The 18732-nt window shown below is 37.5% G+C and overlaps 1 protein-coding gene across 1 annotated transcript; it reads right to left on the minus strand.

The window, feature by feature from the left end:
- Nucleotides 1–576: 576 nt before the first annotated feature.
- ACADM (acyl-CoA dehydrogenase medium chain) lies at nt 577–14866 on the minus strand. The gene is made up of 12 exons (XM_066325300.1): nt 14819–14866; nt 11469–11568; nt 10556–10653; nt 10366–10435; nt 8317–8417; nt 8151–8231; nt 7196–7326; nt 6589–6697; nt 5594–5734; nt 5422–5517; nt 4484–4732; nt 577–866 (listed from the first exon to the last, which is right to left on the minus strand). Exons 1-12 carry the CDS (start codon nt 14840–14842, stop codon nt 795–797), a joined length of 1272 nt encoding a protein of 423 aa, XP_066181397.1. The 5' UTR covers nt 14843–14866; the 3' UTR covers nt 577–794.
- Nucleotides 14867–18732: the final 3866 nt, after the last annotated feature.

Consider the following 18732-nt stretch of genomic DNA (forward strand, 5'->3'; position numbering starts at 1 on the left):
GGTTTGATATTATGGGAAGAACCTTCCCCCAGAGGGTGGTCAGGCACTGAACAGGATCCCCAGGGCAGTGCTCATGGCCTCAATGCTGCCAGAGCTCAAGCAGGACTTGGACCATGCTCTCGGGCACAGGGTGGGATTTTTGTGCCGGGCGAGGGGGTTGCACTTGATGGTCCTTGTTGGTCTCTCCCAACTCGGCATACTCTGTGATTCTGTGTTTAAATATACTGCAATTTAAATAAAAACCATACTGTGAGTCATTGTTAAGGGAAAACTACGCATTTTCACTTGAAGCCATTCATCCTCATTTAATATGTACCTGCTTCAGGGTGTAAAGGCCAGATTCTCTCAAGCTGATACTGATACAGCTGGATAGTATATATATCCTCAGCACAGACATATGCAGACAATAGCAATGAAGGCCTTCCTGCTGCTCAACTGGAACAGCTGTTCAGCTGCCTGAGGCAAGAGCACAGAGAAACTGAAATATGGCTATTAACATACTTCAGAAATTGTATTTTGGGTTAGTTTTCCAGTGTAAGTGATATGACAAGCAAAATGAATACAAACCAACCACACTTCTTTTAAAAATATTTTATTAAAATGCAGCATTGACTGTCAAAAATTACATTCTGATTATCTTAGAGTGAGAAGAGAATCAGTGCATAATAATGACAGAATAAAAATATTTTGAAGGCATTTTTTGCTTCATCCCTTTTTAATTCTATTAAGAAACACACTAACATCTTTTTCCATAAGAACACTACAAGGACCACCAGACGCACTTTGGACATTTTTTAAGCCTTAAATTTGCCAACATGTTCACGAGCTATGATCATCCTTTGAATCTGAGCAGTTCCCTCATAAATCTGAAAAGAAGAATTGCAATAATGTTACTGGGTGATTTTTAAAATGTTTAAATAGGTGTACATTTGTAAACATCCATGGCACTAAACCAGAGTGGATTAGGATGCGCAGGAAGACAGAAAAAACAGAAAATTCCAGTGTGACAGAGTAATAACAAGTGGGCTAAATGAAATGTAACTCATACAAGATACTGAGGAAGTCCTGTTCTCTGAGGTGCTCTTATCTAAAATCAGTATGGCTCTCATGAAAACAGACAGGTGACAACATTCCTCTTATTTGAGGAAGAAAATACATTATTTAGATTTCTCAAAGTAGGATCTGAAATCATGGGGAGAAGGGAAGAGATGGCTTGTCTTAAAGATGTTTTCTTTGACTGGCCTTTCAAGGTCATACCATATGTTGTCTCTGACCCATTTGTTTCCATTGCTTCTTGTTAAACTAGAACTCCCTCCCATACAGTGTTGTTTGTTCTTTTCTTTATTCTTGCATTTTCTTCTATAAACAGCCCACATCATCGCTCTGTTCTGTTTCTTTGCTGACAGCAAAGTCAATAATAGACAAAAAAGCACCTATGACGTTCTAATGCCAAAGGAGGACATATGCTCCACAGGCATACTGCACTGTAATGCAAGGGCTGAGGCAACATAGTTTAGAGCTCTTAATGCTGCAGCTCCCAGTTCTGCCAGAACTTGCTTTGGCAAATTGCTGAAAATCATGCACGTTCACTTATTGGAATAATCTTTCCAGGAACCTTAAAGAGCATTTTAAAAATGAGAATGCCTGTGTTCACATTAGTGTTAACCTGTGTTCACATTAGTGTTCTGGTTCAAAACAAGTTGTTGATTCCCAAGGTGAATTCTCTGCTGCTGCTTTTACCCCATGTTGATCTAGTCCACAGAGCAGACGGTGTTTTGTGAATAGTAGGTGCTTTCTGAAACCAATTGAAATGGAAGCTCTGCTTTCTCTCTATACTAAAGATTCACCAATCCCTAGGAAAGCCATAATGGTCCAAGCCTGCACCTGGACGCTAACAATTGGATGCCTATCAGGGACATACATTCCAAGGGACCAAACAGGCTTACTACAACTCAGCCTGCTCAAACTGCTTAGAGCATAGCTGTCAGGGTCTCAGCAGCTGTTCCTGCAATCTACCAAGCCACTCCTATTGCACTCGATTTGCACTTGCTGATGAAGACAGCCATGGAATTCAAGTGTAAAGACGTCACAACTCACAATCATCTTAAGAAATTGCGGGAAAGGTTTTGGTTTATAAGGGGATGGAAATAGTTTCAAGATTCCTTGACAATTAAAGAAGTGGAATTAAAGTGTGGAAGTCATCCAAATTTAAGAGTTTCCAAACCTAAGAGTTTCTACCAAAGTAGCCTAGATTTGTAGCCAGACAAAACTAGGACACAGTAAGGACATGTAAAAATGTTATCAGTAAACACAATAAAAGGATCATGTAATACTAAAAAAGATCACACATACAAAAGACAAGTCGAAAAATCACGTTTTTCTGCATGCAATGTATGGCCAAAAGTATATATCATCTGGAATTGAGGAGTAATACAGCAAAGCACAGTGAGGTGCAAGATATAGTCAAGAGACATGGACAAAATAGTTGCAAGACAAAATCCTTTCCTGAATTCTTTAGGGGATGAAATGGAACTGACAGTCATCAAAAACTTAATACTAAATCTGATTAATTACAAAAACAAGCCTACTTAGCCATGCATTTGGATCACTGTAATGAAAAAAACTAAGCAATTATGGGATTCTGTCAAATCAATCTCAATCAATCTGAGTTTCAACCCTCGCACCATCATTCTCTAAAAAGGCATGCAGTCTGACAGGAAAAAAAATCCCAATCATAAAGTTCAATTAGTTATTCATTTCCTCACTCACAGAAGTAAAGTTTATTATAGGGACCTTTAAATTCCAGCATAGCAGTTGTCTTTCCTTAAACTGAGAAAAATGAGATCTTGGCTGGTGGCAATAATAGTTTGCATTTTGAAATCAGCTGTAAGACAAATATTATCTACCTAGTGTCTTGGGAATGACAGCTGTTTTAGCTAACAATAGGTTATGGTCTGTGTACATTTCTTGATACCATCTATTTTGATATGTCTTATCCAGGCACTGTTAGTGTTAGATGTCAATAAAGATTACTGGTTTTGCTGAATGCAATTAAAATATTCTTGCTGAATGATGAACTGCAGCATAGCATATGCCAATATACTAATTACAACATGACATGGAGTAATTTCTAGATGGTAACACTGCACTAAAAAACCTGGGGATTACAGCAAACTATGGGCTAAACATGAGTACAAAAGGGTCTTGCTGTTAAACAAAATGGATAATCACTCTAGGTTGTGTCAGACTTCTGTTGATACAACACATGCAAGGTAATCATTTTACATGTCATGGTGTCAGCTAGGATTAATATTATATATGATAGGGTTAATATTTTTCCTAGTAGCTGGTCCAGTGCTGTGTTTTGTGAGAATACTGTCGGTAACAAGTTCATGTTTCAGTTCTCGATCTGTAATGCTTATTTCAAATCCAGGACTTTTCAGTTTCCTGTGATCTGCCAGTGAGAAGGTGCACAAAGGGCTGTGAAGGTGCATGGCCAGGAGTGCTGACCTGGAATGGCCAGAGGAGTATTTCATGCCATAGAGAGTCATGCCCAGTATATAAACTTAGGGGGAGTTGACCAGGAGGGTGCTGATTGCTGCAGGTGGATGGGGTGGGCATTGGTCAGCAGGAGGTGAACAACTTTATTATGCATCACTTGTTCTTCTTATGTTCTATTCCTATCTGTCTCTCCCTTTTATTATCATTTGCTTTATTTCTATTATTAAACTGTTCTTATTCTCAACACATGAGCTTTACCTTTTTTTTCAATTCTCTCCACCATCCCTCCAGAGCAGGGAGAAGAACTGAGTGAGCAGCTCTGTAGCAACTTAGTTGCCAACTGGAGTTAAACTACAACATCACAATACTACAGCCACAGCATTCTATGCAGCTTATAATACCAAAGTTTCAAAGAAAGTTTAACAGAAAAGAAAAAAAACAAAAAACAACCAAATAAAAAACATTTCTTCCCTCGTAGATCATTGGGATAAGAAACTGCTTTAGTGTTCAGGCTAAGAAGACAGCTAAACTATAAGCAGACATCAATCCAGGATACAGATAGATGGCCAGAAGATTTGCATCTCTGAAAGTTTTGAAGAATGGCATGACACATAAACCACCTCTACTTACAGAACACCAAAGCAAGCAAAATACCTGGTATTTTCATCAGGATATTTTTCCTAAGAGTTCAAAAACTTCCAAATTGGGAATCCAAGAATTGTAACAAGTTACCACATTAGGGGGGAAAAACCCCCAAATCACACAACGTAACTTATTTCTCTTATGTGGTTTCAGTTTTCATCAAATGCAATGACTTTTGTATGGAAGTAATTTCCTGATTTGAATGACTTTCTTTAAATGGAAGGATTACTGCTTTCATTCTAAAATTATTTTTTTAATATATGTACATATGTACACAAGTATATAGCCATTAGTTTATTCTATATAAAATCTATGCATTATCACATTTTCTTTTACTTACCTGGTAGATTTTAGCATCTCTCATTAGCTTTTCTACAGGATATTCAGTATTAAATCCATTTCCTCCAAAAATCTGTACTGCATCTGCAGCTACTTGGTTTGCAATGTCACCAGCAAATGCCTTTGCAATGGAAGCATAGTAGGTATTCCTGCGACCGGCATCAACTTCCCATGCAGCTCTCTGGTAAGCCATCCTAGCGAGTTCAACTTTCATTGCCATTTCAGCAAGCAAGAAAGACACTGCTTGGTGCTATGACAAAAGAAACTAGGTTAATATTGCCTGTTACAATTCTGTGACATCCAAGAAAGATGTAATCTCCTTAATACAGTGGGGTTTTTTTCAAAAAGCTCAGTAAGTTGTACATGAGAAGTTCTACAGAATATGCATCACATTCTCATATATGTATGTTGAATTATACTCTTAAGTTTTCAATTTCCAAATCCAAATTTAGTCATAGGGATTAAATACTGATTAAACAACAGTTGTTCTTTCCTATTTATGAGATTGGTATTTACCTTGCTGTTTATTCATATTTTTTCAAAGCTGGTAAGCAGCATGGTGGGCAATGTATTCTACTGGCACTAACACTATATGCCTTGTTTCACGTATCTCCGATGTTTTTTTCTTCCCTGAAAATTCCTCCATTAGCACTGAAGAACTTAAATATGCCTTGCTGGTATGCAGTTCTGAGCTTCTGGGAAGAGTTTTCTCTCTGCTTTTACTACTATCATTGATAAATTACAAAAATTCCTGAAATTACCACATAGCCAAGTTTACTTATGGTGCAACCTATACACTTGGAAACCACAAAATGGCAGAGGTATAATATAAAAATTAAGGAAATATAAATATCAAGGAATAACCTTGAAAAATCAGTAGCAGTATATCTGGCATGAAAACACAAGCTTTTATTATATTCTGTCGGCCCCCACACTTACTTCAACAATTGGTTTCCCAAAGGTTTTTCTCTCCAAAGCGTATCTAGTAGCTTCATCAAGGGCTCTTTTTGCTAATCCAACAGCACCAGCTGCTACCTAAATTGAATACAGGCCAGAATAAAAAATCAAAAATTCCTGCTATATTTTATAACCATTCTTTTCTGATACTTACGGGTGGTCTAGTCTTATCAAAAGCTCCCATTGCAATTTTAAAGCCAGCTCCTTCAGCTATCAATACATTTTCTTTTGGGACTCTCACATCTTCAAAGACAATGCCTCTTGTATCTGAGCAGCGTTGACCCATATTCATTTCCTGAAGTGGGAAATTTACAGATGTGCTACTAAATTGGATTATTCAAAGGTACAATATTTTTTCATTCTTTTGTTGACTCAAAGCATATAGTTTTTCTTCCCCAAAACACTTAATCTAAAAATTACCCCATACAAGACAAATACTAATTTTGTACTGGCAGACCAGCACGCCCTTAACTTGTCAAAGCTAGGCAGTTTACTTTCTCCTTGTATGAAATTAGTTTTCTGTCACAGTAATCAGTCCTCTTGTCTTCTTCTAGTTCAGCTATCTTTGAGATGCAAGTGGAAAAAGAAAAGAATCAAATATGCAGGAAGTACAGGTGTACTACAAATGAATAAATAAATGAGCTTTTCAAGTTTTCAGATTTCTTGCCTAATGTTCAACATTCAGTTTTACCTGCTATTAAAAAGAGTACATTTTGTAAAGAGAGAACAAGCATCAGTATCTCTAAGGCCTCTTCTTTGACCACCATGAGCTAAAATTAAAACTTGCTATGTGTGTGTATTAATGGTCAAAATTGTCCAACTTGCTTCTTACTCTTTCAAGGCATACTACTTCTTATATATTGGCACCTGCCAATACAGTAGTTCTCAAAGACTCTTTTGCAGCTGTTCAAAGTAGTTTTCTTACTTTAGACCATTCTGAATAATTCCTTTTATGAATTAATAGCTTTAAAATTATGTTTTATGAATAGTTCCTCTATGCTGTGAAAATGAAAAGATGGTTGTACATAAGCATATGAAATTGTTCAGTTGTGCAAATAGTCTTTTTTCTTTAGTGGTACATTTGTTTCATTATTGGTTTAGAACTGAGCAATAATTCCTGGCTTGTTGAACAAGAAATACAGTCTTCACCTTTCTTCCAATTTGGATCCCTGGGCTATCTGCTTCCACAATGAATCCAGTAAAGGCTTTGCTTGCAGGAGCTTTTGGATCTGGATTGGTACGTGCTAGCAAAAAATACCTAGTGTAAAACAAAGCAGATGGATGCAGTTTATCCTCACAATTAACAAAATATATTTATCTAGCACTTTAAATATTTTATGTGCATTTCTACCATATAATGAATTCTATCTGTTTCTTTCTTGCCCATCTTGATGGAAAATGTCTTCTTCTCAGAAAATTAAAAGTAACACTACAATCTAACAGCATTTCTAGCTTCACTAGGAGTAAGAGGTGTCTCTAGTAGAACCACATTTAATTTTGATAGCCACAAGATTCTTGAGTGTGGAGTCATAATATCACTCATTTTCCTTTTTAGGCTTTGCATAGCACTCGAGACTGCATTTGCATAAACTGGGCAGAGATTAAAATGTAATCTGCTGAAACACAGAGAACATTCAGATTTTTTTCTGAAGGATAGGTCTTTAAAGGATAGGTCTTTAAAGAATTTAACTGAGGTTGGAGGAGTGGGGTAAAGCCACTACATAACAGCACAGAACTGGGACACCAGTTAACATACCAGTTCGCTTTCCCCCCATTTGTGATCCACATCTTCTGGCCGTTAATAACATATTCATCTCCTTTCTTCTCAGCCTTTGTTTTTATACCAGCCACATCAGAGCCTGCTCCAGGCTCTGTTACACAGTAAGCCTAAAATAAATTAAGACGTGAAATCTTGGGGAATAAAAGTTCTATCTTTAGTCAACTGCAAATTAATGCAGATTATGTACATCAAAGTAGTTGTTAAAGGTTTAAGTGAACTGCATGGTAAAATCCAAACACCAAACAAAACCCCCAATCAACCCAACACACAGACCCTTTCCCTCTGGAGAGAACTGTCCAAGTAAGGGTTAATTTTCTTTATAAATACATAATAATACATAAAATTGGCTTTTAATCAAACAGAAACATTCTGTAACCTTTAAGTTATTACTTCCTCAGGCTTCAAAAATTCTGATGTGAAAGCTGAGGATCTTTAAAATCTGAAAACAAGAGCACTGAGTAATGTTTTATGTTTCAGTTCAGGAGGCTTAGTTGTAGATTTAGATACTTTGCACACAAATCTTTGCTTCTTTCTATGCAACAAGTACTATTTTACATAATATTTAAGATCACAAATAGAGTTTCATTCCCATCCAAGTTAAGGGTCTTCTTACATAAACCTTCTATTTTTCTTAAATGTCTACAACTTTTCTTGAAAGGGAAATAAAAATTATTAATTTTGGTAAGTGACTTAGGATGGGGATAATTTTCCAAACAGTATCTTCCATTTACTTACCGGATGTATCTCATTAGGTATTCACTAACTTTCAGTAAATGTCACTGTTTACATACAAATCAAAAAGGGCTAAGTTGTGAGTACATGTAAATGTTCAGGGAGAAAAAAATCACAAAAAAATAGGAAAAAAAAAAAAAAAAGAGTAATACTGTTAATATGGTTTAGAAACATTTTGCAGTATAGCAGTTATACTTACACACATCATTGGTTCCTCTGTCATTCTTCCTAGGTATTTTTTCTGCTGATGCTCATTTCCTGCAATGATAACTGGCATTTGCTGAAAGAAAATATTTAGACCTTAATCTGTCTCTTTTGAGTGCAGAGATTGCAGTTGAAGGGATGTAAGGAAACACGGAACTTACCCCTAGGGAGTTTGCTTCAATGGCAGTTTGAACCCCTGTACATCCATAAGCTAACTCTTCTGTAATAAGGCACGCTTCAAAACTGCCAAGGCCAAGGCCACCTATGGTTGAAGTATTTAAGTTACTCAAGGGGATTTAAATTATAACATATTAATATTAGTGATTTACACAGCATAATTAACAAAAATGTATTTTTCCACACACATGTAATTGTGTACTGCCTAATTAGAATTAGGCATTCTAATGCAAGCATTCTAACTAAATCTTTGTCAGAAGAGTAACAGGTGATTTGAAAATTAGGCATCATGTGTCCAGAGTTACTGTTTGATTAATGTGGGACAACTTGCACAAAGTGGCAAGAATGTACCACTCACATTTTTTTACTACTGTACATTCCAGAATTAAGAGTTCATAGGAAAGACAGAAAGGGCTCCTGAGCCAAAAGCATTTGGGAGCAAAACAGTCTCCAGTATTAGTAGACAACCAGTGCAGTAATCTGTTCCTGACAGAAGCCAACACTGGGGGAAACTGGACAACACAACATACAAATAGAGTAACAGCTACCTCAAAAATATTTTCCTGAATTTTCAAGTGACTTCCTCGGTCAAATAAATAGTTCTCTTTGGTATCTTTGTTATGCCAACCCCTGACAGACACCTGCTACGTGAATTTGTCCAGTCTCTTTTTGAATCTATGTAAAATTTTAGCACCTATATCCTACAGGGCAATAAGTTACAAATTAACTCCACACTGCATGCAGAACCATCTCCTTTCACTTGTTTTGAATCTACCATTTGCTGACAATAATTTGATGCCTTCTTAGTTACATTGAAAGGGACAGTGAACCATCAATCCCTTTTCACACTCTCCCATGACACTGACATTTTTGTAATTTCTCCTACAGAATTTACATCTCACACAGAAGATAAAACTTCTATAATCTTTGTCATCCTCTTAGAAACCTTCTCCATTTCCCTAATACTCTCTTGGGATGGAAGGATCTGACTATATAATTAGTTAAAGAGGCAAATGCAATTTGGTTTCAGGAGGCAGCATAATTAAGCTTTCTGCTTTTGTCTTCATTCCCTTAAGGGTCCCTTGTGACCTTAGATTTTACAGTTTTGACCACTTCTGAGCATTATGCTCATGTTCACAGGACCCAAAGATGTCTTTTCTGAGAGTATCTAGTGCACCGTATACCTTTTCCCTGTGAAGTTCAGATTGCTTCTTTCCCTTCACATGTGCAACACTTTTTCTTTTTGGAATCACATTGGCATTTTAACTTCCACTCTGTTTCATTAACTTTTACTGCAGCTCTTTGAACCAGATCATCTTTTCTATGGTGAATAACTTATTATTATCAGCAAATTCTATGACCTTTGCATTTACGCCCTTTTCCAGTTTGTTTATACACATTCCAAATAAGACCTAGCAAGGCTGTGCTGCTAATTTTGCCAGTATCAAACCTGATGATTTTTAAAACTTATTTTAGAAGTTCAGGCATTCTCGATCAACCAGCAATCCTTTGTTCACACATTTATTAGCTACACCAGAGAACACTAATGATTTTATGAGGTATGAGTTCCTTTCACTAAAACCCTTCTCTAGCATATCATGTTTGTCATGATATCACTCATACATCATATGAACCAGGACTCTGCTGTACTGCACTTAATCTATACTGGAAAATTCTCCTCTTGGGATATACTCCTGAATTGTTCCAGCCTGTATCAGTGACTGGAACAAAAGATGACCTTCTAATTTCTCTGCCTAATCAGCTGACAGTGCACCAGGGGAACATTAAGCAGCTGTAATCACCATAGAAAAATCTGGTCATAAATTACTAAACCATAATCTGTCTAATTTGTCTCCTGATTACATCCCATACCTAGTAACACACTTGTATGTGTCAACTTGCCTACTGATTAAATTTAGATTATTCAAGTATGTGACTATTTATTCCGTACAGAATCCATAATTACACACAGGAATCTCATCTAATGTCTTTTCATTGTTTCATTTTACAGATTAAAAAGAATGTTTACTTACCACAGCTTTCTGGTATGTGTGAATTCATAAGACCAAGCTCCCAAGCCCGCTTTATAAGTGGAACAGGATACTGAAACAGACATGGAAAAATCACCTTCTGATTCACCACAACCAAAACTTCTAATTTTATGCAAGTTAAGATAAAAAATCTGGTTTTTCCAACTTTTCCCTTACACTATGCTAGATTTACCTCTCCAGTTTTGTCATATTGTGCAGCAACAGGAATAATTTCCTCCAGAGCAAATTTACGAGCAGTAGCTTGAAACTCCTTCTGTTCATCAGTAAGTTCTATTTTAAAACAGGAAGAGAAAAAGAACATAAATCCTCTGCTGTCTTTTCTTTTGCCAATTGTCAAGACTACAACAAAAAAGAAAAATGAGCATCTGTCCAGGACAACCCAAACCACCACTATTTGGGGCTCTCCAGGAAGCAAAAAGGCTCAGGTTCCTTTTGCTCCTGGGAGAAAGCCTCCATTGTTCCCTGATCAACCCCTACATGCACTTACTTCCATCTGATAAAATTATCCACAAAATATTGAAAACGAAGTAGAGAGGACTGTGTAAAATAAAATGTATTACCAAAAGAAACAAGAAGAATGCTGTTTTAATTTAATGCATAAAAAGACAGAGGTTGCCCAAAGATCCTGACTCTTCAATTCCAAACATCTAACTCTAATCCTCTAAATTTATTTGTATATATATAATATGCCAAGATGAAGATGAATTTTTTTACATTTCTTGATAACCAAGTCCAACTATAACTACCTTTAGGTTAGTTAAGTACTGTAACATTGAAAACAGCAATATGAGGTAAGTATTCAAAGCTAAGACACTTCGGCAATAAAAGAACCTTTAAGACAGATGTGAGTTGCAAAAAAGAAGAAAGTCTTAAGAACACTACACACATATCTGTCTTGCCTCAGCTGAGGATAAAGTTACTCTGTTTTTCAAACTATTTTTTAAATAGGAACATATTTAGAAGAAACACTTTCATTTTAAAATCGTGGTGAACTTCAATACAGGGTATTATTTCTTTTTAACTAACTTTTTAACCTGCAATTTGCCTGTTATTGTTCTATTTCTTTCAAAAACTGTACTACTCACCAAAGCTAAACCCAGCTCCAGGTTTGCCTACATGTAAGTCTTGTGCAGGTTTACTGGAATAGGACCTCCATCCACGCCCTGCGATGGTTTGAAGAATTTGCTAAAGAAGAAAAGAACATGAGGTATAAAATCTTTACAGCTCAAGCCTTCTAAAGCTAGAAACCTATCTGCAGCACAACTTTAAATGTAGCCTCCCTCTCTAGAAACGGGATCACATCAAGTATAATACAATTACTACAGTGATCAAATAATTACTGGCTATGCTGCATTTTCCTCCTGTGGCACGCAGCACCTACACGAACAGACACCTCTACTAGAAATCTCAGGCTTGAACACGACCAAGGGCAAGTGAACTGCTGTATGCACTTTTAAGTATTGTGCAATTGGGTATTTAAAAATCATTAAGCAGAATTAAAATTTATGTTCACAGAGACACAGCAATATATATTTCTTTCATTTATACACACACTCATCAAACTTCATTTTCTGGCCCTCTAGTGAATATCCTATTAATCAATGTTCACCTACGTGCAGATTTAGCAAGATTTTAAAAACAACCTATTTATTAGCCAATATATCAGAATATTTTCATAACATCCTAGACTAATTTCTGCTTTCTTTTAATAAGCTGCCGCCACTGACACTTGGTGATTATTATTATTATAATTATTATTCTCCAAATAGGAAAGAACACCACAAACCATCTGAAGTTTATTTTTCCTCCTAATACTTATCACAAATTTATTCATTTTCATTGTAAATACTTTCTGTGCTTTTTTTAATTTAGAGCCCCAAATATTGTTGCTACAGCTATTTTCAGAATGTCATAATACTGTGCAAAAACATGTCTGAATTTGTTTTAAGAGGATGGTTTACTCTCTTCAGGAGCTATTAATCTCTGAAATGTTTGGAAATTAGTGAAAAATACGTAATTGGATAACTTTTTAGGATGACTCAAATCAATATTGCAAAAACAAATTTGCCTAAACACTAAGGAAAGGCTTCTTCTTGATCTTCTTCTGTGAAAATGTAAATTGTGATCAGAGCAGTCACTTATTTCCTAGCATTAAAATAACTGAATTATTGATAGTAATGCAAAAAAAGATCACATAAATTTTACTTGGAACTCTAGAAGACAAGGACATTCCAGAAAGTTACATATCTGGGGAGGAAACAAGTATCTTCAAAAATGTTACAGTAGATAAACTGTGCTCTTAAAAATAATAATACTATATGATCGATGGTTATAACATAGCACAAGCATGAAGAATACTGCCAATAATAGGTATCAATACAGTGAAAAAATTCCAGAGGATACTGAAAACATCTATATAATTCAAAGGTGAAGAAATGCAGAAGGACCACTGCTAGAAACAGAAGGGGGATAGGCTATGACATATTTGCATATTGTGCTGGTAATGTCAATTTATTAACTGTTCAGGATTGCATTGTGCAGTAGGTAATGCATTATTAATTTCAAGTTTTTAGAAACAATAGACATTGCAAAACAGTATCTTGCTAAGTTTTCATCTCATATTAAACACTAAAACAATACAACAAAAATCTAGAAAGACCTTGATGCCTCAGAATTATTTACACCTTATTTTATCTGGGAAAAAAGACAAGATGAGGTTGGAAAAAAGACAAGATGAGGCTGGAAAAAAGTCAGATGATTGTAACTTTTTGTTTCTTTTTTTTAAGGATAGACTAATACGTAGCTTTGCCACCAAAAGATTTTACCTACACTTGGAAAAGTACTGGATTCAAACTAATCTTGTAAGTGATACCCTGTATGAAAGAAACTATAAAATTAAAACCAGTGAACTTGTCTATTGTGGTATAGTATGCACACTGAGGGTTACTCTGGAAAAGCTCATAAACATGAATAAATATGGAAAGATGGGATTCACATCTGGAAGCTGCATGACTTATCAGGTGACAAAGGATGAGGGTTTGCTACATGTAGGAGTTTGGACGACAATCTGCCTACTTGTCAACTTTCCTGTTCCTTGACTCTGAGGAACAGTTAGATTCAGTGATCAACTACTGCTAGTGAAGTTCAGATGCAACTCCTACTGCATTTCCTTGCACTACTGTATAAACTCTGTCGCAATTATAAATATGATCATCAGTGCAGCGAGACTAACACTGGAAGAATGTGCTGTCAGGAAAAGGGTATAACAAGGCTACTCACAAAAGGGATGCAATCTCTTTACTACCTTGATGTCAAAAGAACCTGTTCAAAAAAAAGCACATCACAGAAAATGGACAACAATATGCTAAGGGTCACTAACCTTGATTCTCCCTCATGTATCTCAGGGCAAAAATGAATTACCAAGAGCAGTTTGCTGCTGGGGTAGCATGTCAGGAGGCTGAACTTGATATAATAATTTCCTCCCTATGGGCTTCCTTTGCTTCAAGTATTACTTTTGATCCATAAAATACCAGCTTCAGATGGAGACTTCTTCCCTCACTGATTTCCCCCAATCTCACAACACTTAGGACCTGTGGCCAAGCTGCATCAATTTGTGGCAAACCAACACTGTTCCCAGGAGGCTGTGAAGGCCCTTTCAAGTAATTCAGACTCATGACTGCCTCTGGGTATGGGGAATCCAAAAAAAGGCATGTGTAAATGCTAAATGTGTTTTGAATAGTTTTTATTTTCTAGTTTGAAGCTGTGAGGTTATTGGCGGTTCAATACAGTAGAAAGTTTGCACTTCATAAAATCAACTATTATATTTCGCTCGTATTTTTTAAAAATTTAACATAGGTAATACAGCTAAGTATGCTAAAGGAAATGCACTGGCTAAAATACCCTGAACTCTTAACTCCTGTGTTTTGAAGCCGTCCAGCCGTCTCCACCGCTAAATGGGAGGTGCCAGACACAGCCCGACGCGCCCTTTGCCACATAAGGAGCCCCAGGGCTGTGCAGTAAACTCCACTGAAGAACATCAGATGGCAATACCCGTTCGAACCGTTATGATTATGGCCACAAACTCGGGTAACACTGCGAGGCAGGAAAAGCAACACAGCGGGCGGAGTCCAGCCCGGCCAGCTCTCCGCACCAGGGCAGCCCCTACGCCTGCAGCTGTCCGGACCGTCACGGCGGGCGGAAGCTGGGCTGGCCCTGCCTCTTCCGCCCTTCGCCCTCTGCGATCCCACGGCCCTTCCCCACCACCCGGCCTCCCCCGGCCGCCAGCACCGGCAGCGTCTCGGTTCGGTTCGGCTCGGTCCCGTCCCGTCCGGTCCCGTCCCGTCCCGTGCCGTGCCGTGCCGTGCCGTGCCGTGCCGTGCCGTGCCCCTCCCCAGGTCTTGTGTCCTCCGAGCGTTCGCCCGGCCCTGCCGCTCACCCGCGTCGCCCTCAGCGCAGCCATGTCGGCGGGAGTGCCCGGCAGCCGCAGCGGGGCGGTGCTGTGGCGGCCGGGGCGGTGCCACGGCGGCCGCCCCCGGAGCCGAGCGCCGGGGAAAGCCGCGGCTCCGCCTGGCTCTGTGCCTGCGAGGACAGCCTCGGGCGGGGGCCTGCTCTGCGCCCGCTCGTCAGAGGAGTCGTGATAGTTACGTAAAACGTACTTTTAAATGCTCTTCATTCCGGTTGTATTCTAAAGGAAAAGCCATGCTTTTGGAAATTATCTGCGGTGTGTAAAATACGCGCTTTAGAAGATCATTGTTTCACTGTTTCGCAGTAGTGTTATTTAGGGGGTTATTAAAGCAAGGATTTCAAGAAAAATGACAGCCGTTGATTTTTCTGTGAATTCCTTATTTGGTGTGAAATTTTGACAGGATTAACAAAATAAAGTATTTTTCTCGAAGCTGCATTTTGAATAACATTTTATTTTGCATAATAGTACTAAATAATATGCAACAAAAACTTTTCCATCATTATTGCCTTTTTGTGTTTGGCTCTTAATTGCTTGTTTTGTTTCTGACAGTTGAGAGTATAGATTTTGTAGTTAATACCAATGAAACAGTTTGATAGAAAACTAGCTGTATAAAAGTTATTTCCAGACATATTTATCAACTGTCTGAAAGGAGATGATTGTACTGTTTTATAGACTTCATACTGTTGTGATTGAAGGTGATTACCTAAGGGAAGCATGTAGGCACCTTTGATTGAGTGAAAAGCAGCATAGGCTGCTGCTTTTTCACTCTAATATCAGTAGATTTTTTTCCCTGTACTTTTAGGGTAATTGAGAAAAAGACATAAGCATAATTTATAACTGCTCAAGTATTTTTGAAGATTTGGTATGTTCCTGTTTCAAATACATCATACCTTTCAAGTGCAAAGCTGTAGTGAAGCTTTTAAATACCAGCACTCAAAGTCAGCATTTTGTGTTCCATTTTATATAGGCTTCTCTTCCACAGGTCATGTTTCTGAATATAGTGTGGAAAGTTCATTACTGAGCAGTCTATTTTCTGTCCATATATTAATTAACTGTTTGTATGGTTTATGCGTATGCAATATCTTTGTATTCCTCAGTTTATTTATCATTGCAACCCTATGTTGTGATGATATATAAGGAAATACACTAATCTCATTTGAGGGCTTTAAAGTTTTAATTTTTGCTTTGCGGTATGGATTATACTGTGCATATTCTAAGATGGCACACATCAAAATTCTAAGGATGCATAGATGGGTTCAGAGTATGTATGAAAAGCTGATGTCATATTGAATATATCCTGTCCTTTGTAACAAGCAACTTCAGCTGATTGATCATGATTAAACAGCTGTAAGAATGCTATACACTAAGCATATATAGTTGCTAGCTGCAGGAAGTGATTAATATCTCACATTGATCAGAAATGAAACATTATTTCTAGATGCCCTTGAGATTAGGATCCATAGCCCTTTAGTAGTGAATAAGCTTTTTTTTTTTTTTGAGGTGAAGAGACAGCTTTGAATGAGGTTGAGGACATCCCTAAGGCAGGGGGACAGAATAAATCATTACACTGAGGGAATTATGACGTCAGGAAGTAATGCAGAACAATGCATTTGGTTTATATAGTGAAATGTTGTATTTAAGACCTAAAAACCATTTTGGAGAGTTTTTACTTCCAGGTTGACAAAGTGTTCCCTACTAAGCGGTTGGAACACTTTGGGTACACTCCTAGACCATGTCTTCAAGTCAATTTCATCCAAAAATCAATTAATGTGCTTTTAGATCTCTCTGTGAATCAAGTAAGACAGTAAGTGGGGACAATTTGGAGACTCCCCTCAAAACTACGCTCCTCACCTGAACTGAACTGTTCATGTAGACAGAGACTGAGAAGGTTGTTGTCTGAAACTGTCCAATTGAAGAAATTGAGTCAGGAATACACCATAACATTTGGTGTTGTCCAGGTTAGCCTTACACTAGAAACATCTTTGCATGTGAAATTTCCTACTTGCTTCTGGAGACAAATGTCTATACTTTATGGATGCAAGCTTCTGTTGTAAAAAGCTGCTAACCATCTGTGATCTCCTGCAGGGTTGTACACGTTAAAGAACAGAAATCGTTCCAGAAAAAAGAAGGAAGGAATCCGTGGAGCCAAGACAAAGGCATTCCAGGTCATTTCTGCTAAATGACAGGAGCAACTGGGTTAAGGTACTAAAACCAGCTGCTCAGTATGCAGCTTGCACCTATGAAGCTATACCCTTGCTTACCTTCCTTCTCTCCTTCAAATTGTTTTCTTGCTACTTCTCTTCATATCTCCTTGAGTAAATGAATGAGAATTCTTTTGGCAATATGTTGTCAACATAGTTTTTCCAAAGCAAATCTGGAGGAAAAAATTCAAAGCCCAGATGGTCCATGTCTACTGAGTGTTTGAAAATAGAGGGGTATGAAAGATGGCAAGGTTATCTGTCAAAGCCTGAACTACTAGAACTTTGAGGTTCAAACTTATTTACATAAGGAGTGACAATAGATAAAAATTTCCATAAGCTGTACTTAAATTTTTTTTTGCATTTCCTTCTGAAGCAAAAAATACAGCATCTGTCTTTAATTTTTATTTTCTCAAATGCCTTCTACTGTGTCATATTAATTATTATTCCTCTGCTAACTTTTACTACAATAGGAATTGTATAGTGCACAGTGTGTTGCTTTATTAACCTAGAATACTCTCTTGTATATTAATCAGAAGAATGCATGATGCTTATTGCTGAAATTTATAATTTAGCAAGTAAACACAGTAAGATTATTACATTACAAACTACAGCTCACTGTCATGGCTTAGGAATGGTATTCCCCAATTTAGTGCTCATGCTGAGACTCTCCAAACTACCAAGTACCCTGCTGCTCACTCGCTCCTTCTTCCCCTCCTCCTGTGGCAGGCTGGAGAGAAGAATTCAGCATCTGTTTCTTGGCAGGATATTCAGGGCAATAAATCCAACAATAAAACATGGAGGGAGACACATTCGTACAGGAGCAGGCTAAATGGATTATGGGCACAAGATTTGACACTGCTTAGTCATAATCTGAGTTTGGTAGTCAGAATCAAGTCACATGTTACTTCTTCTCCTGGAGGAGATAAATACTGTATTATATAAACTGTATAGTATAGACACAAAATAGACATTGTATATGCCCTGTATTATATACACTTTATATACAATATATAGTATGTGATACCTATATATCTTGTATATTTATTTGTAGAACAGAGCATACCACATGTATTACCTATGTTTTTTATTGTTGAGACTCCAATATTCATTCTTGAAGGCAGGCTGTTGTTTTGGTTTGACACTGGCCCAATGCCAGGCATCCACAAGGCCATGCCAAACCAATACAGCTATATATAGATAAATTCCTCTGCACAAGGAGAACAGAAAAACACTGAGCTGTAGAATAATACTGAAGCTTCCTCAAGCATGATATTTAAGCTCTGACTATCAAATTTGGTCATGCCCCGCTTCCTTTAGGTTGGCATGCCTTATCAGAATAAGCCAGAAGACAAGAATATATTCCTTCTTACAAAGCTGTTCTACGCTGCTTTTCTCATGATTGACTCAGTCTTTGAGACAAGAAGCTCTTTCTTCTGTAGGTGAGATTGTCTGAATTGTTTTCCTAGTCAACATCACTGAGATGAAATAAGAATTTCTTCTTAGATAGCAAAGTATGTCAACCCTTTTCCACATCAGGTATTTGCTTGAGTTCCATTTCCTGGAACATGGGCATCTTGGGTAGCTAGGCTAGGTAAGTGACCTAGACGATAGGGGGATGAAATTAAGAAGGAACTCTCATTAAATTTGTAGACCACAAGCAGTGCACAGAATTATAAACCTCTG

The sequence above is a fragment of the Sylvia atricapilla genome, chromosome 9, assembly GCF_009819655.1.
Source record: "Sylvia atricapilla isolate bSylAtr1 chromosome 9, bSylAtr1.pri, whole genome shotgun sequence".
Lineage (NCBI taxonomy): Eukaryota > Metazoa > Chordata > Aves > Passeriformes > Sylviidae > Sylvia > Sylvia atricapilla.